At 48.7% G+C, this 24,142-nt stretch overlaps 1 protein-coding gene across 1 annotated transcript in view; it reads right to left on the bottom strand.

The window, feature by feature from the left end:
* TBC1D16 (TBC1 domain family member 16) overlaps window positions 1-24,142 on the bottom strand; it is a gene marked incomplete at its 3' end in the record, with an annotated part of 28,803 nt that overhangs the window by 3,138 nt on the left and 1,523 nt on the right. Inside the window, exons 2-8 of the mRNA XM_080629093.1 lie at window positions 19,207-19,441; window positions 17,607-18,237; window positions 4,473-4,670; window positions 3,803-3,950; window positions 2,597-2,791; window positions 1,793-1,941; window positions 874-1,008 (exon numbers count right to left, since the gene is read on the bottom strand). Coding sequence (XP_080485219.1) covers window positions 874-1,008; window positions 1,793-1,941; window positions 2,597-2,791; window positions 3,803-3,950; window positions 4,473-4,670; window positions 17,607-18,237; window positions 19,207-19,384 — 1,634 coding nt within the window. The 5' untranslated portion in view covers window positions 19,385-19,441. The remainder of the gene's footprint in view (window positions 1-873; window positions 1,009-1,792; window positions 1,942-2,596; window positions 2,792-3,802; window positions 3,951-4,472; window positions 4,671-17,606; window positions 18,238-19,206; window positions 19,442-24,142) is intronic.

Genomic DNA, 24,142 nt, shown 5'->3' with positions numbered 1-24,142 from the left:
TAAAGGACTGTATCTAGAAGCATGCACTAACTAGCAAAGATACACTAATACTATACCCAACTCTCCTTTCTTTAGGATTACAACATTTTGCACCAATCCAAAGAGGCTCCTGAATGGACATGAAGAGCTCTGGACAGCCCACAGCAGCAAAAGACAACTGATCTGAACAGAACTCTTTAGGGTCCTGTTTTCCAGCCCACTGGGAGCAGTGCAGTAGGAACAAGAAACACAGAATATCTCAGGTACAAGGACACACAACCCTACTTTAGCACATGGAGATAAACCCTACTGCAAACATTAGTCCAGTGAAATAAATGCCAGGAGAAAGTTTTGCATACCCAGACACCAAAATACAAGAAGAAAAGGAGAATGTAAAAAGACTAAGAGGACAGAAATGAAAGACCCAAGGGAAAGGAAAGATGGTACCTACACACCTATGGGGCTCCAAGCCATACTGTCAGATGAATTCCAGCTGTTTTGTAGGCACACATTTACAAGCGACACAGCCTTGAAGCAGATTGTTGTGTTCATCCTCCACCCCATCAGGAGAACCACAGACCCAAACAACTGCCCACAGCCCTCCTGCAGGATCCATGACCCTCCCACAGCCACAGGAGGCTCACATTTCTTCCATGCCTGCGTGTGCAGGGAAGCCAGGTGATGGGAACAGGGTTATTGTATCAAGAAGTACATGGCTAAAGCAGCAGTGGAAGCACTGGAGAAGAAGTCCTTGTTTTTGCACTACTTGGTACCAGTCACCATACACGTGGTGTTCTTCAGCCCTCCCAGGGCAGTGACCAGGGCCAGACTTACTGAGATTTCTATACACTCAGCAGGACACGTTGCTTGGGACACTGGAATCAGACACCTCACCTCATAGTTTCCACATTTGGGTTGTTCTCCCCTCGAAAGAACTGGTTGCTGCGGTCAGTCCTCACCACGTCTTTATCCACCGTGAACTGTACTTTACGCCAGAAGTCCTTCTGTTCCTCTGCAGTCATGGAGAGCCTGGAAATACAGCAGCAACAGCAGCATGTTGCCAAGAGAGGAATATGGTTGAAACAAGGAACAAAAAGACTTATTTCAGCTTTAGATTGCAGAGAAAAACTACTCCTGGTCAGAGTTTTCTCATCACCTGGAAAACAGACACGCAGGTCTGTCCAGAACAGCAGTGTCTGTCCGGTGGATTACCAGAAGGAGCCTCCTGGGCTATAAACGGGATGACACGATAGGTTTTCTGTGATAATCTCCACTCCAGAAGCAGCTGGGACTCTGCTTTGCACTGCTCCTTGTGAGTGGCACACCAGAACTGACCACTCTGTTTTGATTGTCTCCTAATTAATACTGCTGTCCCTCTCCAGCTTAAATGTACCCACAACTGGGTTACAACATACAGTTCTTGAAGCAATAACTTATTTGAATTAGATATCCTTTTTTTCTTCCCTATTTTTTATATACAGATATATTTATAAAAAACTGTAAGTTTCCATTTCCACCTTCAGTGCATGCTAAGCTCGTAGTCTTGCCCATGAGATAAGCTTCCCTATGTGGCACTGATGAGCCTGTTTCAATAATGCAGATGAATATTTGAGCTTGAGGGTCTGGTATTAGCTCCAGACTCTCAGGAGTTCAGCTGTGCCCGATACACCTCCTTTACCACCCCTCTCACTTCTCTACTCCAATCAGCTTCTGCTGAGGAGGAGGAGGCAGAGACTCTGTACGTCACCAGCAGTATCACTGGACGTCAGGCCTGAGCAGAGATGAGCAGGGGAGGATGAAGCTGGTCTGTTACCTTTTCTCCTGGATCTCAAAGTATTCTTTCCTCTTCTGCAGTCTCAGTGCCTCCCTCTCTTCAGAGGTGGACTCGTAGCTGTAGTAGTGCAGCAGGAAGGGCCACACCTCCCCACGGATGGAAATATCAATCCCACCAAAGAAAATGGCCTGGAAGAAAGAGCAAAAGTTATGACTGGTACAGTTTTAACACTCCCAAAAACAGCAACAAGAAACTGCCCGCCACTATGCTTTGGTGGCTTTGCAGTTCTTTCCTGACAAGTGACGCCTTGATTCAAGCTCCTGCAATTTGCACATGTTTAGAGGGAAAGTGCTGGCCTTCTATTCCCAGACCAGACACAAATCGGGCTCATTTCAATGTCAATAACCCCCCCTGGAGAGGCTCTATGATTAACGTGTCGTTCTCATGTCACGGCTTAATCCCCAATCTTAGAGACACTGCATTTCACTGCAAACTTCTCTCTCAGGACCTGCACCCAGTGCTCCCCCTGCACTATTTCATACAGCAGTTTCCATTTGTCTCTCTTTGATTTGTTCACACTGCGTTTTGCAAACACGTCTGGCACTGGACACTTCGGTTTACTCACTCCAAGTGGCAGCAGAAGCTGGGCAGGGAGATTCTCTACCATCCAGACTCATCTCCAGTCACCAGAAGACTTCCAGCCAAGCACTACACACCAGTCTTTATACTCTAACGCCCAGTTCTTGCCCCCAGCATGGAAGCAAACTTTTGCAGCTTTCACCTGGGGACTTGCACTCCATGGCAGTAGCAAAAGGCTCAAACCAGCAGCAGGCAGCCCCTCACCTTCTGCAGCTTGTACTCCTCTTCCACCTGTCCGGATTCATTCAGGTGATGGAGCCAGGCAGACACATCAAGGCGCTTGTAGGCGTTCTCCTCCGGGTGGGTTTCCGAGGAGGGCAGCTTGGGGCGGCGGATGGAGAACTGCATACACGTCCTCTCGTCTGTAAGCTGCTGAATGGGGGCAAAGATAGCAGAACACTGGAGGCAGGAGCCAGGGGTAGCAGCAGAGTGTGAAACCCAGCCATTTTCAGAGCAGGAAAACCTTTTTGCATGGTTCCTGCAGGATTAAGCACTGAGGCACCGCACTCGGGGAGAGGTTTTTAGACTCCAACCATGACAATAGTGAGAGTGATTAGAATAATTAAAAATCTGAGAGCCACAAACCAGCTTCATCCTGGAAAAAAATTGTTTCCATTCCTCCCCCAGTCTTATCCCTGACCTGAAACTGAATTAATGCTGCTTACAGCAAAACTTCACCCTGCCAGGAATGCCTGCAATAAATTACATATGATTGGCCATATACAAAGGGATTGCTGTTAGGCAAGCAGGGAACTGCACTGCCAGGCTCTCTAAGGGCACTCATGATCCCAGTGCAAGACCGCAGCTGACATTTAATTTAAAAATCAAAGGTTGTTCAATGCAAAAAGTGAGCCCATGCGACCATAATAAGAAAAGCAGCAGGGGGCTCTGTGGGAAGGATGGAAATTTAAAAATCACTGTTTCTAATAAGCACATACAGTATCTTAAACAGATAATTAAAGAGCTCTTATCACATTTGTATGTAGATTGAACAAAATATGGCAAGATGCCTTGTCAAAACATTTCCCAAGCAGTGTGCTACGGTGCACAAAATGGACGAAAGACTCCTGACAGAATTTCAGACCTATCACTGCGGATCCCCCCCTTCACACGCCTGAAGCCCCGAGCTGACCTGTCAGGTCTGGCAAATACCTACCTATGCAGGTCTCTGGATTATCTTCTCCCACATTCCACAGGCAAACCAGGAATGGATGGGGACAAGCAAGTACAAGAGAGACCTTGTGTCCCACGCACAGCTCCATCCTAAACAACATGCAATGAATTGTATCTTTCTGCCTGACTTGGTGACATGAACTCATTGTTCCACTTCTCCAACACACTTCTCTGGCTTAAAAACCTGTGAAACACCTGCTGGAAACCCTCGTTGTGCCATGAACCTTGCTCAGGTACCTGGTCCTTGAGGTGGGTCTCTGTGCAGTACTTCCATTGCTGAAACACGTCGGACAGCTTATCCAGGCCACCATGGTGAAAATGGAAGATCTTGTACTGGCTCTCCCTGCTCGCAACAACCAGTTGTCCACAGGTACACGCCTCATCGCTATGGGGCGAAACAACAGGGAGAGCAACCTGCATTTATTGCCCAGGACAGCAAGGGGCCTGGTGGGAAGGGGAACATCAGATGAGAGGGAGTGGAAAGCAAATTACAAGGAAGTGTAGCCCCAAGTTATCCCTTAAAACAGGGCACAGAGGTAATTTTAAACTCCGGGACTTAATGATCCTTATGGGTCCCTTCCAACTTGAGATATTCCATGATCGCTCGACGTGGCCATAGTGACTATTTTCCCCAAGAAGCTCCACTCCTGGTAATAGCACTCTTTTACCATTATCTGAAATGCTTTTGGTAAGACAGGCAAGAGCAACCTTTACCTTACTAGGCAAAAAAATTCTTCAGGCCCTATAACTGTAATTCGAAGGCTCTCCTTGGGAAGGCTGACGCCTGCTTTCCTGGAGACAACCAGGAACAGTCTTCCAAGGAGGATGGCAGAAGCCATCTGCCCCCAAGAGCCCAGCATGCACTGATGAAGAGCACACACAACTGTCACACGGAGGAACACATTACCTGAAGAAGAGGCGAAGGGATCTCATTTGTCCCAGGTCCACTCTGAAGACACCACAAACCTGCTCAAGGGCAAATACTTTCTGCTGTTCATCCCACCTGGTGCTCTGCGTTTGTCCGTTGTTGTCCTGGAACTGGGCACTGGTGTCGAGGCTGGAGGCAGAGCTGGTGGAGCAGGTCAAGTGATTGTCACACGTGTCCCTGCAGACAGGAGCATGGAGGGAGAAACCCCACAAGACATCAGCCAAGAGGACTACAGTTACATGCAATAACCACAGATGCTCCACGTTAGAGAGCTTTTGTTAGAGCTCTGGAACTGGAACTCAGTGCAGGTCTATGGAGTCAGTAACTGGCAGCCCACATAAGAGATGATATTATTTTAATGTAAATTAGTTCTCTACCATCCCTAAAAACGATCCTGTTTTGGGTCTGTTCATAAATTGCACACAGACCCGGGGAGAGCTAAAACCAAACTGACTTTTGAGGAGGCAAAATGAAGAAGCCCAGCGTGGGAACAGCCCGGCTCCTCCAAGGAATAGCCTGTCCCTGCTCCTTGGCACAGCACAAGGACCAGTTTGGGGAGCCGGTACAGTGGCACTTGCCTACTTTCCAGCCACACCACAGAGCCCTGAGCTGCAGGATCCCTTCAAAGCGACCTGACAAACATGGAATCATGTGTATGAACTTCAGGCAAATGGTTTCCATTGCAAAAGTGAAACTTTGGAGAGTTAAGGAGTAAGAAATTACAACACACGAGCTCTTCAGCTCACCACAAAGTGAAGCCAACTGCTGGCAGCACACTAGGAGCTCACTGCACCCCACATATCCATCCTTAAGAGTAAAAGGAGTTTAGATTTAAAGCCCCACAAACCCACCACTAACCCTGATCCCAAAAGAAAAATATCACTGCTTTGAGAATAAAGTGAATCTGAAACTGTGACCCGTTGATTCTTAAGAAGGCCAATACATGTGAACAATCTCAGCACAAGCTCTGAATGGGTTCCGCTGTGAAATCAGGGTTTGCAAAACAAGGCAAGTAGCAGGTATAAAGACAGCCCCCTGCAATGCCACTTTATGCAATGTTTTCTAATCCGCTTATCTAACAATGTAGGCACTGAACGCTGAAAATCACACACTCAGCATGCATCTGCAGCACACCACATCAGTATGCTCTCCAAGCTTGGCTACAGTGCCTCTTCCACAGGGACAAGCCTCATTTGCAGCATCCATCCATGGTTCAGGTCACTGCATTCCAATGGACAGGTCTCCGGACATCCCAGTTAGTTGTGGGTTAAATTTTTATCCATGCCCCTGTGTGCTGCCCTGTTCAAACGTGTGACTCAAAACCTCAGTGCCCACACGCAGGGGAAATAAATCCCCAGGCCCCCTCCTCTATTTCTGCAGCATTATGCAGATGAGACCAAGCCTGGGCTAGCCTCAGCTAAAAGAGCAGCTTCACTACTCTGTTCATAAAGTTTTGCTGCTCCAGGTTGCTGAAAGAAAGCATCAAAGCAAAACTTGCATTCAAGCCATTCGGAGGGTGAGGTCCTAGATGGGGCATGGCCATATCTCCATGTGAGCAGGGTCACACAACATACCCAGAATCACTCAGTGAGGAATGATAGCAGTTTTTCTAGGTGGGACACCGGGATACTTCCAGTCTCAAGCACGGCTGTACACCATCACCTGGGAATTTTTCCATTAAAATTGTACCAGCCTTTGTGAAAATCCTAGAATCACAGATCCACAGAACACCAGGTTGGAAGGGACTTCAACCTTGAATCTGGTCCAGCCTTTCTAGGCAAATCAAGTATTACTTTCTGATAAAGCTGCAAAATGCACTTTCCAAAACATTCAGTACCTCACATTAACGCCAAAGTAACAGGCGTCCTGGTATGAGACACTTGTGCTGGGCTGCTTGCTATAAGCAGCTGGTATTTATGGAGCAACACTTCACAACAGCCACAGCTGGTTCCACAGGATTTTCCTGGAAGAGGTGACTCAAACCAGCTCAAAGACTAAGCAGAGGCAACACATTTTGTAAAGCTCTTGCAAAGATGAACTGGTCAGGATGACAAAGGGCTGGAAGACAGGTTGGCTCTGAGGATTATTGTCCTGCGGTTCCCTCATCCCAGAGGCCAATGTGCCTGTTCTTCAAGAGCATCATCTGGAACAACCAGCAGCAGAGAGATGACTGCCAAGAAACAAGAGTTCCTGTACAGCTGGGCTGGCTTGCTCTGATCCAGGGAATTGTGTAGCTGCTATCGCCAGCTGCAGTTCCTTCTGCTACACAACCAAAATTTGCTTCAGGTACAAGCAGCTACCCAGAAACATGGGGGCTGGAGCATCCAGCCACAGATGTGCAGGGTGGTATATCCTGGAAATGCTTCTTCCAGACAAATGTTTGCAGCTCACATTCAGCCACTGGTTACAAGCTTGCACATGATCCCAACACACACGGAAGTGATGTGAGGCAACATATGTAAGTGGAATTACCCTTTCTGGACAGCAGAAAGCCAGCAAGTGCAAGCACAGAGCCTCAGAGTGTGCAGCCCAGGAAATTCCAGTGCTTTCAGTGATGTAGAAGCTGAAACCTGAAAGAGACATCTGTGCACCCCGTGCCCTTTAAGAGGCCGATGGACACTTGCATTCACACACACTGCAGATACACAGAGTCCAACCTCATGCACTGGTGCAGACTGTGGAAGTTAAGGAAAAAACCTGACTGCTTAAAATTACTTTTCCCTGTACATATTGACTGGGAAAAAATAAAGAAAATGATCTGCTGGACTACTCTTTAAAATCATTAATACTGAGATCATTCTGTAAGTAAGTAAGAACAACTAGTGCGATCAATGCTAATAGTGTGGATGTGGGGAGTCCTTTAGCCAGGCACACAAGATACACAGATGCAAGGCAAGAATTCGTTGTTTGTCAGACTATTCAATCTGTTAGATGAGGAATTTGTATCAGAGTGCCTTGCAAAAGCAGGGAGCTGCACGGAAAATAGCTGGAGGAACATTCCAGAGAGATTTGGGTGGTAGGATCCAGGAAAAACAGAGCACCAGTCAGGATACAGCACTGCTCAACGGACAAGAGAACAAGTGCAGTGCTCCTTGGGAATAAAGGTCCTGATCTTGAAGGTCTTTTCCAACTTCAATGATTCTGTGATTCTACGATTCCACTCAAGCCTTTTCCCCTCACCCAAGTCCCATTACTCTTTTGTCTCAAAATACATCTCATTCTTGCTGGTGAGCAATACCACTCAGCAATCAACTACAGCCATTAGCCATATCTGCGTCCCTCCAGCTTCGTAGCCTCTGCGAACGCAAGTGCTTGTGTCAAGACCCACTGTCCTTCCACCACACACTGATCCAAGGGGTCAGCCACTCTGCAAGGGAGACCTCTGATGTTCAGCAATGGGACACAACTTACTGTTTGGACGAAGCATTTGCACACACCTAGAGCATAAAGAGAGACAAACCCCATTATTATTATTTGTGCTACAGAGCAAAGGCAGAGACCTGCACCGACTGCATGGCAAGACTATTTCAGCAACACAGATCTAATAACTCATTTTACAACACGATGTGACAAATGTAATTATAAGAGGGAAAGGGGCTGAAGATTACAGCCGTGATGTGGCAGTTACCTAAGCTGTCAGTGTGCACCACCCAAATCCCAGAGAGCCTCTTGCAAGAGCCAAACCCTCCTCCTTGGCTCTCCACCACCATGGTACCAAAGTACGCCTTCACTAATAACAGCTCTCCTTACAGCCCGAGCTGCTCCTGCATGCTGGCTGCTGAAGCATCATTTACAGACAATAAGTATCATCATAATGTATGAGCATCCATGTAATGGGAATTACATGCCCCCTTTCCTCCCCAGGGGTTAGCATTTCTCTGTTTCTCCACTATTCCCCACAGGCACTGATCTTCCAGGTCCCTCTTCTTTCCAGCAAGGTGAAACAGCTTGTGGCTGCATCAGCTGCCTGAAGCATCTAAGACAGGTACCTTCAAAGGAATAATCCATCAATCAAAGTTCAAAGCTATTCTGAAATGCCCAAAAAATTAGTGCAGTGACTGTACAAAGTCAGGGAATATGGGGAAGCTGGAACCCAAATCTATTGTTCTGATAAAACAGTGCCCTTGACGATATACATTTATTATGAATTGCCAAACATGCTGGGAGAAGAATTGTATTAAATTCACCCTGTGGCTGGAAGTATTTGGAACCTGAAGTTTAAATACTGAACAGCCCAAACAGAACCCATCTCCACTAACATCAGTGAACAGGGAAAAAGGTGCTGGATAATCTGCACAGAAGCCTGACCAGAATTTCTGAACTTGAATGTCAAACATCCTCACATGGAAGCATGTCCATACGTCTGCAAACACATGGAAACACATCCAACAATTCTTCCTATTTGTGGGGGAAACCTGGGAAAAACTGCTCAGGACGTCACAGTACAAAGTACACGAATGTCAACGTGGACTTTCCAGAAGCTCGTTCCACAGCTTCCCATTGATCTGTTTGCTTTCAAAACATAAATTTCCTCATGTTGAACTGCACTAAATGCTATTTAGTAGCTAATTAACTTTCTGTGCTGAAAACCTCCTGTAATTGCACTTCTTTCACCTTTTTTAGCCTGTGTCCTCCAGGGAACCCAAGCTGTCCTATGGCATTTGTTCTGCTCATTTCTATCTCAGAGGCACAAGTTCCTTCCCGACACCAGACTGCCAATCACGGCTCCAGAGGTCACTGGAGACCAAATTAGGAGCACTCTGCCTCTGACAAACTTGCTTTGCTTAGCTCACCGTAAAGGGAAAATAAAAGGTTATGAAAAATAATTGTATCCTTTCATGCTGGGCACCAGGAAGCAGATTCAGCAGCGCTTCTAGAAGTCAGCGTATTGTTGTTAAGTCATTCTCATATTGTTAATGTCATTAATGCTATTCAAAGAACACGCTGGCTACATCTTAAAGACGCTGGAATCCCTCCCCCCTCGAGCAAAGGCGCAGAAGGTGGTTTGTGGTTACCACCTCGCCGGCACACACTGTGGGGCTGGCAGCAACTCCTACATCCCCCTCTGACCTTGGACTGTAACAGCAAGTTCATGATCAGGGACAGGGCTTTGAATCAGCCTCAACTCTGCGATCACGAGCCTGGGAAATAAAACATTTTAACAGGACGAAACGAGGGACTCAAGGAAAGCCGATTATCAGCGCTGCCTTCCGATGGGCGGGATCCGTCTGTCCTTGGGGAATAAAGATCAAAACAATTTGTTATGGTTTACATGGCTATTGCAATCCACACTCACAGCACTCCGCCTGCCTTCCCAGAGCACACACACCACTCCCAGCGCAGGCAGGACCCCGTGTGCACCTCTACGGCAGTTCATCACCCCAAAGCTCAGGGGACAAAAGCCAACCTGTGTGGTGCCTGGGGTGAGCCATCTCGGCAGCTGGGTGCTGCCTCCCTGCCCGCTGCTGAGCAAGAAGCCTCACTACACTGCGGGCTTTGTTGCTCCTAACTCCTTCCTCCAAGTCCTCGTGGCCTAAAGGGAAGCCAAGAGATTTTAGCCAGCAAGAGGGGGGCATTAAGGAAAGCAGCCTCCAAAGGGTTCCCCCAGCTGCTGCGTGTCAAACCAGAGGAAAACAAAATAAACCAGTAATTCTTGAGTTAATTATTTTGACTGTAAATGGGAAGGAAAAAAAGAAACATCATCAGAAGTTTGTATTGAATTAATGTGTGTTTTACTCTTTTACCCAATCAAAGTCAGGAATGTGATTCACACCTTCAGCTAAAAGACACTCAATGTGTTTTCCCCAGGTGAGATTCCAGGCAGGTGGAGGCTCCCCCAGTAAAACCCAGGCGAGGCTTTTCCCTGTGACTTCTTCTTGCGCTAAGGTAGCAGGGGCAGAATTAGCAGTTTGATGCTTATGACTAAAATACACATTTGGCTCCCAAGAAGCCAAACACAACAAATCACTTGGAGCGGAGCGTATGCTGCTTGAGGATGCAAATGTCACCTTCGTTCTAAGGAAGGAAAACATTCCCGCAGCTGAATGGTGGGTTTCCACAATCCAGACAGGGAAGGGGCACCTCCTGCCTGCCTGCAGCTCATTAATAAATCAATCGAGAGGCAACACTTAAAAACCCCAACTCCTTACATGGAAAAAGTGATTTCTCAGCAAAGCCCCCAAAAGAATGTTTGCTTTTCAGCCCGTTCCAGCCTGGCAGAGGGGACCTTTCTTCCCGGTGTTTATTTGAGTTGGAAAATCAATGGATTATTTTGCTTTTTCTCTTTCAGTTCTCTCCATGCAAAAATAAAAATCCACACTAATTATGCTAATTCCAATCAAGCCTCAGGCCCCGGCCCCGGGAAGCCCTCAGCATTACCTTTGTTCCTGCATTCCGGGCTCTAAGCACTGAACCGGGGGTTTCGGGGGGACTTTTGCTGTGAGCCGCGGTGAACCCATCCCCGGCGCTGACCCATCCCCAGCGCCAGCACCACCCAGGGAGGGTTTCACTGTTTCCACCACACAATGCGGATTTCCCAAGGGAAGAGCTTTCTTCAAGTAGCAGAAAAGGGAGAGGAAAAAGACGAGCTGACTAAAAGCATGTTTCAGAGTTATTGTAAATGCTTAATGCTCTTATAATTGCGAGGACCGAGCCAAGATGACAAAGACTATGCAGATTTATTTGCATATACTGTTGCACTTTAGAGGGGACATGCTCTTTATTTTGATCCAGTTAACGCAATTCTTCCCTCACAAAGCTGTGGATACCTGCCAGCGCCATTTATCTCCACTCTCAATTAGGATTTCTGGGCGTTGCGATCAGATAAATAAGGAACAGAAGAAATGCAAGAATATCCTGGGAAAAGGCGTTTTATTGCAATGCCTCCCGCAGAAAACGGCCACGGTGGCAGATTCCCGCTCCTGCAGCTCAGCCAGCCCATGGTGCCGACCTTCCAGCCAGGCCTGGGGGTCAGGGGATCACAGAATCCCAGAGTGGTTTGGGTTGGAAAAGACCTTAAATCTCAGCCAGTTCCAACCCCTGCCACGGGCAGGGACACCTTCCACTGGAGCAGCTTGCTCCAAGCCCCTGTGTCCAACCTGGCCTTGAACACTGCCAGGGATGGGGCAGCCACAGCTTCTCTGGGCACCCTGTGCCAGCGCCTCAGCACCCTCACAGGGAAGAGCTTCTGCCTAAGAGCTCATCTCAGTCTCCCCTCTGGCAGGTTAAAGCCATTCCCCTTGGCCTGTCCCTACAGGCCCTTGTCCCAAGCCCCTCTCCAGGTTTCCTGTAGCCCCTTTAGGCACTGGAGCTGCTCTAAGGTCTCCCCTTCAGGAGCCTTCTCTTCTCCAGGCTGCACAACCCCGGGGGTAGAAGGGGTATCGGGTACAGGGAGGGGGGGTCAGAGCGGCCACCGGGACCGCCGAGTGCCGGGCTGCGCCGTTGGACAGAGCCCGCCCCCTGGCGGCCACACCGCGCCCGCCGCCCGATCCGGCGGCCACGGCCACGGGCACTACCCCACGGCGCGGCCGCTCCTTTCCGCAGGCGTCAAGCGCTTCCCTTCCTCCTCAGCCACCCCTCACAGCCCCTGGCACCCCAAAACCCTCGGGGGGCAAAGCGGTTCCTCCATTCCCCCCCACCGCTCCTGCCCGCGTGGCCACAGAGTCTCTTTTCCAGGCATCACCTGCTCTCATTCCCACTATTCCTCCCCAGAAATTCCAAATACAGCTTCCCTATCCCGCCAGCGGCAGTTCCCAATCGCGAGTTTGCTGTCACTGTTTTCTTCCACAGAAATCTGGCGTTGAACCAAAGGAGGCAAACCCCAAACCTGCTGTAATTAATGTTCTTGCTGTTCAAATATTGATGTAAAGCCAGATCGAGCCGAGAGCCTCAGCAAGCTCTGGGTCTGCCCAACCTCCTCAGCTCTGCTGCCGTAACAACTCCTAACTAATTACACAGCATTGCCCACGGTCATCCCAGTGCCCAGCTCCTTACAAACCATCCGAGAGCACTGCCTTGGAGGAGGTTCACATCAACCCTATGGCTCAGAAGGGAAGAGGGACCATCCTTGTGATGGAAGAAGGATTTGGGGATCTTTTCTTCCTAGGCATGAATTTGGGTGCAAATGGAATGAGGTGCTTTGGTGTCTTATACTGTAATCACACTTGTTCAGGCCATGTCCTGGGGAACTGGAGCCTGACCCAGGAGCAGCAGAACCCCACAGACTCATCCCCAAGGCTGGAATCATCAAAAGCAAGATGCTGCAAGAAGTGTGTGCCCAATTCCCCCGGTTCTGAGAATATAATCACTCCTGTTACAACAGCGATGAATCCCCAGCCTGCCGGTGGCTCCAGAGCTCCTGCCAGTTCACACTAATTTCAGCTCATTTCCCCTATAATTTTCCCTCCTGTTTATCCTGCAGATGGCTGAACAGCACCGAGCCCTTCAGGTGAGCTGCCAAAACAACATGATGCAACTCCACACACTGTTACCACTGCTCCCACCGGCGCTGCCACCCGCCGCAGCGCTGTGCCTCCGCTCCCTCCCAAGGAGGTGATTTACTCATCAGCTCCCTGGGAAGAGGCTTAACAACAGGATGTGCAGCACAGCTGTAAAAATTGCATCAACTGCGGCGCCAGAGCAGCTCCTCCCTGGGCTGCGCGCTTCGCCTGGGCCGCCTGTGCTAGCTGGGTCAGGTGAATTCACCTCTGCTGGAGAACACCAGAACTGGGGCTTTGTTTAGCTCCATTGTGAAAACCTTTCACTATTTTTATTACTAGCAGCTAAAATCATCACCTTCTTACAAAAGACGGCTCCTTCTCCACTGGTACCCATGACCACATCACTCACATCACTTCTGCCTGTCCTTGAAAGCTGTGGAAGTGTGAGCTGTGTCTATTCCACCACCTGCAGGACCCTTCGCAGAGCTCCAGCCTCTGGCCAGATGTTGCCCCACGCTCTGCTCATGTGATTGCCCTACTGAGGCTTCTCACTCCAAACTCCCACTGTACCAACCAACATCCCAACCTAATGTTAGCAAAGTAACCAACGCCAGCATTTGTTTGCCCTCTTCAGCATTTTTGCATGGTGCTCATCAGATAACAGCAACCACAGTTGACTACTGAAGCAAAAAGCCTTTAGCAGCCTGACCACTCACTGCCAGGGGAAGCTCTTGTCAACCAGGCACAGCATAGAAAACACCAAACCCCCAAACAAACCCCACTTACAGAGCACTAAGTGCTTCTGCAGTGACTGGTATAGATCTGATGTCATGGTCAGTTAAAGTAACTTCAGAGGCATCGGTTAAAAGACATTATATTGGTGTCAGATGCTATTTGGTTGCCAGGATGTAACAAAAGGCTTCTAGTTTCACTTTACTGATAGGGAAAATGGAAGCTGAGTAATTGAGCAGGGCGGCAGCAAGCCAAAGCTGGGCGTAGAACACAGCTCTCCTCAAGTAGTGCCCTTCAGAGCACATGGCAAATGTTTCCTGAGAGTCAGCAAACAATAGTGACAGGGGAGAAAGGGAACAGAATGGAATGATTTTATTTCTACCATCCCTCCTTTCCTGAAGGAATACAGTCAATAACAAGGCCACCACCAATCTGCAGGTTTCACATAATAGGTACCTGTCTGCAGGAGCCATGTACCACAAGCAGAAAGGGACCCCGAAAGTTAAGAAGGCCACAAACCCCAAGAGAGTAAAGCCACCTCTCTATGTGAGAGGAGTGCACTAGGCAGAAGTGCTGGGCTCATCTAAAAAGAGAAACAAGAATGTGTATGCTGGTGATGGGACACTCCCATAGCTCCTAGCCTGAGGAATTGTGTAAATGGGAGAAAAGCATCAGTCGCTGCATGGGATCCCTGGCAGGCTGTCAGCTGAGAAGCAAAGACAAAAAAAAAAAACCCCAAAAACAATGGATACGTTTTTATTTCCTTATGTTCTACCAGGCAAGTTGTTAACTCTCAATGACTGACTCGTTGCACAACTCAGACGCTGCCACCTACCTCCCTTCTCCTGCTTCCCTGCCCCTGCACCACACACACCGCTGTGTCGTCGGTTCCCTTCTGCCCCACAGTCAGGCCACCTTCTCAGAGCACCCCTGGCAGCGTTCAAGGCCAGGATGGTCAGGGCTTGGAGCAAGCTGCTCTAGTGGAAGGTGTCCCTGCCCATGGCCAGGGTTTGGAACCGGATGAGCTTTAAGGTCCCTTCCAACACAAGCCAGTCTGGTATTCTATGATGCTCCAAGATGCATAAGGGACCTGTCACTCCTGGTTATATGGATATTTTGGTAAGCAGCTTGCTGAGCCCCTGATCTCATCTGATCCAAGTCCATGTGTGCATCCTAATTCTTCCACAATGTCACATTTTTCTGTTTCTGATGAGACCTGGTTACACAAAAAGACTGGACTGAAACACCCAGCAATGCTCTGCTTCAGCTCTGCAATCCCAGGGGAAAGCAGAGCTCTCTTCACATCAACTCCCCGATGCAGAAGGGAATAACCAGAAACATTTGTTTCTCTTTGCAGGGAGGAGATGGTGACCGGGAGGTAGGGAGGGAAAAAATGTTCAAACCATCTGCCAGCAGCACAAACTTTGTTCACACTCCAGTTCTGGCTCAGATGGGAAGCAGCCAGCAGAAGGAAAAAAAACCCTTAAGAAACAAGGAAGCTGTTCTCATGCTGTAGTGACTTCTGAACCGGCATTCCCCCACCCCCAACACACCGGGATGAACGCAGGGAATAAGGGAATGCATTTCGATGGGACTTTTGCAAAGTATTGTATGCAAAATCTCCTGCTCAGAGAGCTGGTAAGATCCCACAGATGCCATGCAAGGGGGCTCTGTAGGGAAGAACAGATTGGCATAAAACATGGCCACACTGGACAAAAGCCATTCAAGTCTGAAGTCTCAAACAATGAAAGGTCTGTTTTATTAATCTGCTGCAAATGATGAGTGCTGTACACACTGTATGAGGCTTCCAGCCTGGTGCCGGCAGAGGGAAAAGGAAAACGGACAAAAATAGGAAAGGGGGGGGGAGAAGGGAAAGTGGAAAATCTACCAGGAGCAGGAGCTGTTTCCCAGGCAGGCGGCAGCAAAGCCGGCAGAGGGCTCGCCCGAGCCGGGTTGCGGAGCCACGGGACTCGCTGCAGGAATTCAGAGGTAGTGGGTGAGGAAGCAAGAGCAATGTTTCCTTCCTCCCCTGACACCGCCGCAGCTCAGCATCAGCGCTGCACAACAGTTACAGCACAAGGCTCCTCAGCTGCTTGCTATGCCCTGAGCCCTGGGCCCGCAGCCGCTCACACCTCGCACAGCACACAGGCCAAAGGCTGGCATTTCCCCCGGATCAGTTCAACCTCCTGGTTTCCAGCAGGAATAGGATGTTGTTTGAAATGTGTCCCACACTATTCCCACTCCTAACTGCTAGAGCCAGGATAATGCCTCAGGGTGTGCAGTGAGCCAGGCCATAGCTTACACACACACAGAGTGAGAGACAGGAATATCTGCCCTTCAAGAACCTTATTTGGAACTCAGAAGCATTGTAATTGTACTTTATCTACCAAAACATGCTTAAAAAAAACCCCAAAACTTCACTTTTTTCAGAGTAACAGAGACAGGTCAAACACAAACTGTCAAGAAAACAAGATTACCAAAGAGACGCTTTGGGGGCTTTCTGGTTTTTAGCTCAATGCCAAGAAGTTCCTAACACAACATGACACTCTCTGAAGGTATATGCAACTGAAGTTTCAACCCCCAAGCAGTAGCCCAGTGCTAGAACACAATCTGAATGGGATAAAAGCCTGGAAACCAGCAAAATCAAGTCAGTTCTTAGCAGTGATATTTAAAGATTCAAAGGCCTCTCTAAAATTCTTTTCAAGGGTGTTTTGTGACATTTATGTAGTTTCCAAAGTCTTCTACATTGAATACTTGTCAGGCACGATTTAGAAAGCTGAGAGAGACACTGTCCAATTGACCTTGCTCAACACAACTTGGAAACCAAAACATAACAAGATGGGATGGGCTGGCTGAGGTGCTGCTCAAACCACTGCCCACCCAGCTGCTGCAGAGCCCAAGCCAGAAACCCCTGTGGCTCGTGGTTAATCAGAAGCATACTGGTAGGACATGTATCAGTGTAAAGCTGATCCGAAGTCTGACATCACTGCTCTGAAGTGGTTTAAAATACCCAGAGAGAGATGAACCAATTTGAATACTTCCTTCACAAACCCTGTTCTTACCAGCATTCTCTGGGCTTGAATTAGCCATAAAATAAAGGGGCAAAACCTCTTCAGAGGTCAAGTCTTCACATAGCTGTACGTTGCTGACATACAAAGGAGAGCTTGCTTTTCCTAATTTCAGGTGTAGTTTCAAAGTTGAGCCTTAAAATCAGCCCCATGGTGCTTCATAAGCGCAGCACACGCATCCTGCCCAAGATGGAAATGAGGGATACATAGCACAGAGCACAGACCAGAAAGCCAGAAACACTGTGTATCAGTAGAGGGAGTTATACAGGCGTGCTATTGTTCATTATTCCTCTGCTAGGGTGTCCTCTTTCCCCTAGGTGAAGGTTACTGCAGATGCTGTTGAGAAGCATTGCCATTTGAGTATACCAGCATTGGCTAAAACATCTAGGGCAGACATGCAAGAATTAGTATTTGTGTGTCATAAGCGGGACCACATTCTGAACACCATCAAAAACAGTCCCACAAGCAGGCTTCATGTCAACACGGTGCCTTGCAGTGAGGCAGCCATGGCTCAGAGGCAGTCAGGCTGACACTTTGATGTGGCTCTCCACCAGCAGTAACTTGCACCTCTCCTCAGAGAGCCAATTAGACCAACAAAGGACCTTTTTAATTTAGTGATGGTGCTCAAAGGGCTCAAGACAGTTCACCTGTAAGACTGTACATGCACAGCCCTCAATATTCAGGGCCAGGGTGCACTGAGCAGAAGCAGGACTGGCTGTCAAACAATTTCCTTTGAATTATACAGCTATCTGAAGTGAGACAGGATATTCAGCTCAGCGCCACTCTGAAGCTTCTCAATTTCCTTCAGCACCTCCAAGCTCAGCAACCAGCACCCCAGCTATTCACCCAGAAACTAGAGAAAAGGATGCACTTACCTGCTTTCATTATCCAGGAACACGGAACTACTGCTTTTCCCGAGGGCTTCACTGATGGGAGAGAGGCAGAAGGGGGAAGAAAAGGCATCAGAATCAGAGTCAAAAGTACTGTCCCTGCTCACGTCATCAGCAGACAGCTCCAAGGAGCCCTCGTCCTCCCCTGGCTCTGGCCTGCAGTCCAGGCCTTCCTCTGTCCCCTCCACTGACAGCTCCGACCTGTTCCGCTCCTCCTGAGAGCTGATTGTCAAGAGGATTCCTGAGTCACTGCGCACAGGCTGGGGGGACCGGCGGGTGCCGTCTCCTGCAGGGCAGCACTGCGGCAGCTTCTCCCCTTCCGAAGAGGGGGAGCTGATGTAAGCCACGTCTTTCACAAGCTGTGACACAGTCAGGATGTCTTCTCCTCTCAGGACCACCGCCCCTCTCTGCTCAGTGGGGGAAGGCTGCCGGACCGTGCCGAAGCCCTGAGCGTGGCGGCCGCGCTTGCGGGGGGCTTTGCGCACAGGGGAGCTCTCGGGAGTGATGTAGCGCAGCGCTTCCTCATCCTGCCGCTGGATGCGGGAGTTGGGCACCCAGGCAAGGATCAGCGTGGTTCCCAGGAGCTCATCCTTCTCCATGTACAAGCACAAGTAGCCTTCAGGAGGGCAAAGAAACCATCAGTTATGGTGCAGATTTAGTCTAAGGAAACTCCATAAGCCTGAAATTTGCTCTTCTCTATTTCCTTCCACTTCACCACCATTACACAAGGGCGAAACAAACCCTTTCATTAACCAGGACAGAATTCTGCCAAATGAACTGTGGGGTGCTCAGCATTAGTCAGCATTTACAAATAATTTCAAGTCTCCATATGGCTTTTGAACAGTCTAAATTCCCTCTGGCCTAAGTGGACAGAGAAACAACATGCAAATACTTCAGCTTCCTGTGTGGATTATTACATTCTGAAATAGGTTGGCACATGAAAAACTGCTGCTGTTTGTTAGTTAAACAATTCCAAGTGCCAGCTAAACATTTCTTTCTCAGGACTATTTACCTTGGTGTAGCCAAAGGGCTACAATATTCATGACAAGCCAATAGAAAGAAGAGTCACACACACAAAAAGGGAAGTGTGGGTCAATGTTCAGAGAATAATTAGTTTTGTGAAGCTAAGCCAGTGGTCACAGCTCTCTTTGATGACAACATGAAAGAGCAAAGGAATAGATGAGAATAAAGGGATAGAGCTGTATTTATCTTCATTTACTCCATGTTTTCTTTCTTTTCCCTCTACCAATGGTTGTTTAGGCCCCGCCAGCAACGACAGTTACAGAATGATACTTGACTTCCCTGAACAATACGTATTTGAAAGAGCAACAGGAGTTACTGTCCTCAAATGACAACTGTCAATCTTCTAGCAATTCAAAAGGACCTACTATAACAGGTAAATTGATGCTAGACATGAAAAGAAAGGAGAAATAGCATGGCTTTCCTTAGTCTTCCATAAGACTGCCTTCCCCTGTCCCCCACCGGCACCTCTTCATTCTTTAGAGCCCAAGAAGTAGAATTCCATATAAACACACCCCCAGGAGAGAGAAAAGAGGAGTGAGCAGAGTCTGCAACACCCCATTACCTGGGTGATGCTCTCCGATGCCTTGCAGCAGTTCAGGTGGGTGAACACAGACATTGTTCTTGGAGTAGATGATCTCCCCATCAAGGATGGAGGGTGAGCTGCTGCCACCACCAGGAGTCAAGGTCAGGAGGTCAGAGGCTTTGGAAGAGGCGCGTCGGAGGAGTCGCCCCAGAGACATCGCCAAGGAAATGTTTCCATTATCCGTCAGCTCTAATCAGGAGCCAAACTGGGAAGACTTGCCAAGAAATTGGAAAGAACAGTGTTAGAACAGACACAACACCACAGCACGTGCCCTCCACTATCTGAGAAGGAAGAGGTCTCCCATAACTGCTGCATCCATCCTACAGCTCAAGCAACAGCCTCCAAGTGCTTTGGAGCTGTAACACCTTCACGGTTTAAAGATGAAGTACAGAATCCCAGGATGTTTTTCTCTGCAACAAAGAAATATGAAGGCAGCAAAACCCCCACGTTTTAATAGTTACTGTGAGGAAAAGAGAAAAGTAATGCTTGTCACTGCAAACTGCCCATTAAGGGAATAGCTCAGCGATGCAGGGCTGCCCGACGTATTGCTGTCCTGGGAATGCCAAAGAGAGTCAGAGTAGACCTTGGAGGATTCCTTCATCATGGAAAAACTGCTGAGACCATGACATTAAACAAGGGGCTGCTGCTTCACCCGCAGTAACCACTGATCTCCAAAGACATTAAACAAAACAAGTTCATCTTGTGCTCACCATTTTTTGGCATATTCCTGCTGTGTGTCTGAGGGTTTTGGGTTGGGATCTGGGGGTTTGGGGGTTTTGTTTGTTTGAGCAGTGTGGTTACATAGAGCCTTTGCAGATATAAGTGGCAAGAGGCCCACATTGAGCAGAGCGGGCAGGCTCCAGGAGCAGAGCGTGGCACACTGCCTCCAGCAGACATGTCATCTATCGATGGGTGACTCCAGTTCACTGGGGAGTCCGATCCTCAACTCACCACTGAGGAAGCTCTGTACTCAAATGAGACGTTCTCCTCGCCAGGGCCACGGATGAGGAGCTCTATGGTGAGCCCAGGAGGGCCACCCAAGCTGTAAACTATTTAGCAGATGGATCAGGAAGAAGACTTGAGGTGTTGAAACAACAGGTGGGTGTCCTGTCCCACAGGCAGCCCAGCACAGCTCAGCACGGAGCAGGCTCTACCTGCTCCTGCTGTGTCCAGCTAGGAAGCAGACTGTCCGAGGCACAGCAGCTTCTGTTCTGTCAAAAGTACACGAGGAGAGGCCCCATCTACTTTTGTTCCTTTGTATTTACATGGCCTCACTTGCTCGTGAACAGGCCAGTTTGACCCAGCACACACCACACATCACCACGGTCCCAGGCCCAGGGGCAGCCCACTGTGCTCCTCATGACAATTCCCACACCATGACCTGCAGAGCATGCAACAGGGGCAGACAGACGTAAAACCAAGAGCAGCCAGGCCCTGACTTGTACTATAAGGGCATTATACGCAGGAAACGTTTAGGGGCCTAAAGCATCATCAACCACGGAACAGCTCTGATTTCTTTAAACGTGGTTTTAAAGGTATCTCCAGGCAAACAGGAAGCGAGAAGGCAGAAAGAGCCAATGGAAACTAGTGCTTCTTAAAGGGCAGAATGAAAGCTGCAGGGAAGGAAAGTAACTGTCCTGATTCTGACAGATTTGCACATACAAAAGATTGCAAATGAGGCTGCCAAGTGGTTGACAGAGCCTTCATTAAAGGACAAACTATTGGTTTAACTGGCAATCACTGCATTTGTCAGCTTGAATCACAGCATAAGCAGTTCCTGCATCTCAGTCTTTGCTGGAACTTGAGAGAGAAGCCTCATCCCTCCTACATCCTGTGCCCAGCAAGTGTTCGGGGTAAGACAAGTCCTTTGCACTCATATTGCCTTCTAGCACCAAACACAACATGTATCCTCATGTCTTAGCCCCCAAAACCAAACCCCAGTGGAGCCATATGCTCATTCTTGTCCAGATTGCCAAAAACCACAGCAGTGTTTGAGGCTCTGGGTTACATCTTGGAGAAAGTCATCTGCCTTAACCATACTTAAAGAGCAGGTCACCTTTCCTCTCATTGCACTGCAAGAACACACAGCAAACTCTGCTGCAATTCCTCCCTCCCACCACCTAGTTACAACACACCATTTCAACACAGTGATGAGGGACTCCATAGCAGTGATGTGGAGCAACCTGTACAGCATCAGAGGCCCTGAGCCTCCAGCACAACTGAGGAGGGTACCACTGCCAGGCAGTGCAGTGTGTGTGCAGCTCTGCCCATTGCTGTCAAGCCCGGATATCCAGGCCTTCAACTGTGCCAGCTATTTCATGAGAGCTCTGAAGGCACTAAACCTACAAAGGAGGAGGGTGGTATCTGGCAGCTTCCTCAGGAAACACCTTAGCAGCTTTTCCTGCTAAGGACAGCAGATGGAGGTGCAGGTATGAAACAAGCTTGTGTGATGCTTTCCTGCTGCTCTCCAGGGGCTCTCAGAGCACAGCAGAGGTGCTGGATTCACTGCCAACAGAGGCAGCATTTAATTAGCTTTACCTAGGCCAGAAAGGACAAAGCCACAGGTAAAGATCAAAAGCTGCTCCCTGGAAAGCAGGAGGAATTTAAAGGGAAATACTGCTGTGATCCTGCAGAACACGTGTTGCTCCAGCACTGCCCTGATGTGCGGTTGGACGGCACTGCAGGTACACACACGAATACATGTGCTAGGAAGAGAAAACAACAGCAATGACAGGAGGTGAAAAATATGGTGTCCTGCCAGCACAGAAACTCAGCCTGTGGCATCTGACTTGCAAAAGAGCTGTGCATCAGAAATCAGAGACCACTACAGTGCTGCAACCAAGCAGCAAAATATATCGGGAAATAGAAGCATCACCAGCAAGACAGGAATTAATCCTCTCACAACTGTTAAGCTGTGGCAAGGAATATGTAGTTTACTCATTCCAATAGCAGAGATAAAGGTGTGAAGAACAGGGCAACCCAGAGAGGCCATTTCCATCACTGAAGGGTTTCAAAGACTGACCACAGAAATAGATAGATGGTCCCAGCAAGGACCAGATGATGGAGTGGACCTCTGAAAGTCATCAAGTCTATTTGTACAACCTCACAGTCTCTGAAACACAGCTTGTGAAGAAGGTGCCTCTCCTTCCTGAAAGGCAGGAGTTCATACAACAGAAAAAAGCAAACAAAGAGACCAGGTCTGCAGGGTTTGCTCTATTCTCAGCCCTTTTTTGGAACAATGTCTGCACACACAGGCCATGGGCCTGGAGAAGAAGCAGGATTTGCTGCTGCCCCTTGAGTGAGCTTGGGAAGGCCGATGAGATCTGCCCTGCTGCTCAGTCAGCAGTGAATTAGCACCATTCACAAAAAAAGGTTCTCTCCTATTAATTTTCTATTTATGCCCTGATCTGAAGGGATCCTTTTCAACGTGGCAGAGACAACCCAGCTCCCCAGCAGCTCAGGCACCAAATTAGCTGAAAAGCTCTTGCTGAGTGCCAATATTTATTAAGCACACATACATTTCCTTCTCCCACACATCAACTGTCGCCGCTAAAAATCTTCGCTACAGCTACTGAGTCTGTTCACGCAGCCTTTGGCTGCTCTCCCAGGCAGTGCCAGCACTTCTCAGCTACACCAGAGCTCACAAACGTGCTGGGGAGCCAGCTCCTGAAATCACCCCAGGAGCCTCTTCGCAAGAGCCTGAGCAGTTCCAGCCAGCAGCAGCTCAAATGCTGGCTGCTCACCTCCCTCAGACGTGCCCTTCTCCCAAACCCACCACCACCAAATGCTGTTTGCCTTGGCAGACCACACCCTCACCTTGGCACTCTCTGCTGGACCAAATGTTGCTGCCTCCGGTTGCACAAGATTCCTGTATTCTGGCACAGGAGGGCAATGCAGGGCTCCTGCCCCTTACAAAGCTGACACAGAGCACACAAGGCAACAAGGCTCCTCTCATAAACGATTTAAGCCCATAGAGGCAGATGACAGCAACACTTTGGGGTCGGCTGCTGCCGACAAGTCACACTGCTGAGCACTTGGTGCCTGGCAGAGGGTCTTGCGGCTCCAAGGACAAACTTGCTGTGTGAGTTTAATAGCTTTACAAGCAAAATAAGCCAAGCTACAGGGCTCTTGAAGCGAAACATGAGACCTACAGCATGTCTGGGCACAGAGGAGAAACATGAGCCGTCAAACATCGGCACTGAACTGAAGCATGAAATGCCTGAAGTAAGAAAAATTTAACAGTTTTTTGTCTTTTCTGCCCTTAACAACTTCAATTTGACGTTACATATTCAAGGAGTAAAGAGTCACTGCACCAGGGAGGTCTCTGACACTGCACAAGTTCCTGCCCCTTCCTCCCCTTGGGAAAAGCAGAGGCATCTCTATCTCTGGCAGTTCAAGCACAGGTTACAGTGTGCTGGAAGGCAGAGCAGGGACTGGAGCCTGGGGTCAGGACTCACAGGTTTTTTCCAGTCCTCTGAGTGGATTTTCTGTGCACCTCTCAGCTAGTCACTCCCTTCATCTCTACTACTCTAGGCATACATGAGAGCTGTGAAACAACCTTCCCTGTGTCCTGCAATACCTCTTCATTAGGGCGAAATAAAGCTCCCAAAACTACTAGCTATTAGCTGGAGCTATTTAAGATGACCTAGCCAAATCAAGGAAAAAAGTTTACCATAGGGAACCATTCTGAAGCCATCCCATTGCATGGGGAGAATTATGTAGGTCACCAAAAAGTCTTTCATTCCTGAGCCACTGGTGCAGCAGTGGCACATGGAGCGCAGAGTAAAGGCAGAGAACCAGCAGTCACCAGCCAGGGCTGGAATCCTGACAGGATTCAGCTCTGATCCCAGTCACTTCAGTGGAACAGCTTCACTCAGACGTGTCTCAGCTGAGAAGGTAAAAAAGGGACAGCAGA

This window comes from Psittacula echo (genome assembly GCF_963264785.1).
Source record: "Psittacula echo genome assembly, chromosome: 14".
Classification (NCBI taxonomy): Eukaryota; Metazoa; Chordata; class Aves; order Psittaciformes; family Psittacidae; genus Psittacula; species Psittacula echo.
The sequence above is the reverse complement of the archived record's forward strand: the minus strand, read 5'-3'. Positions and strand labels throughout refer to the sequence as shown.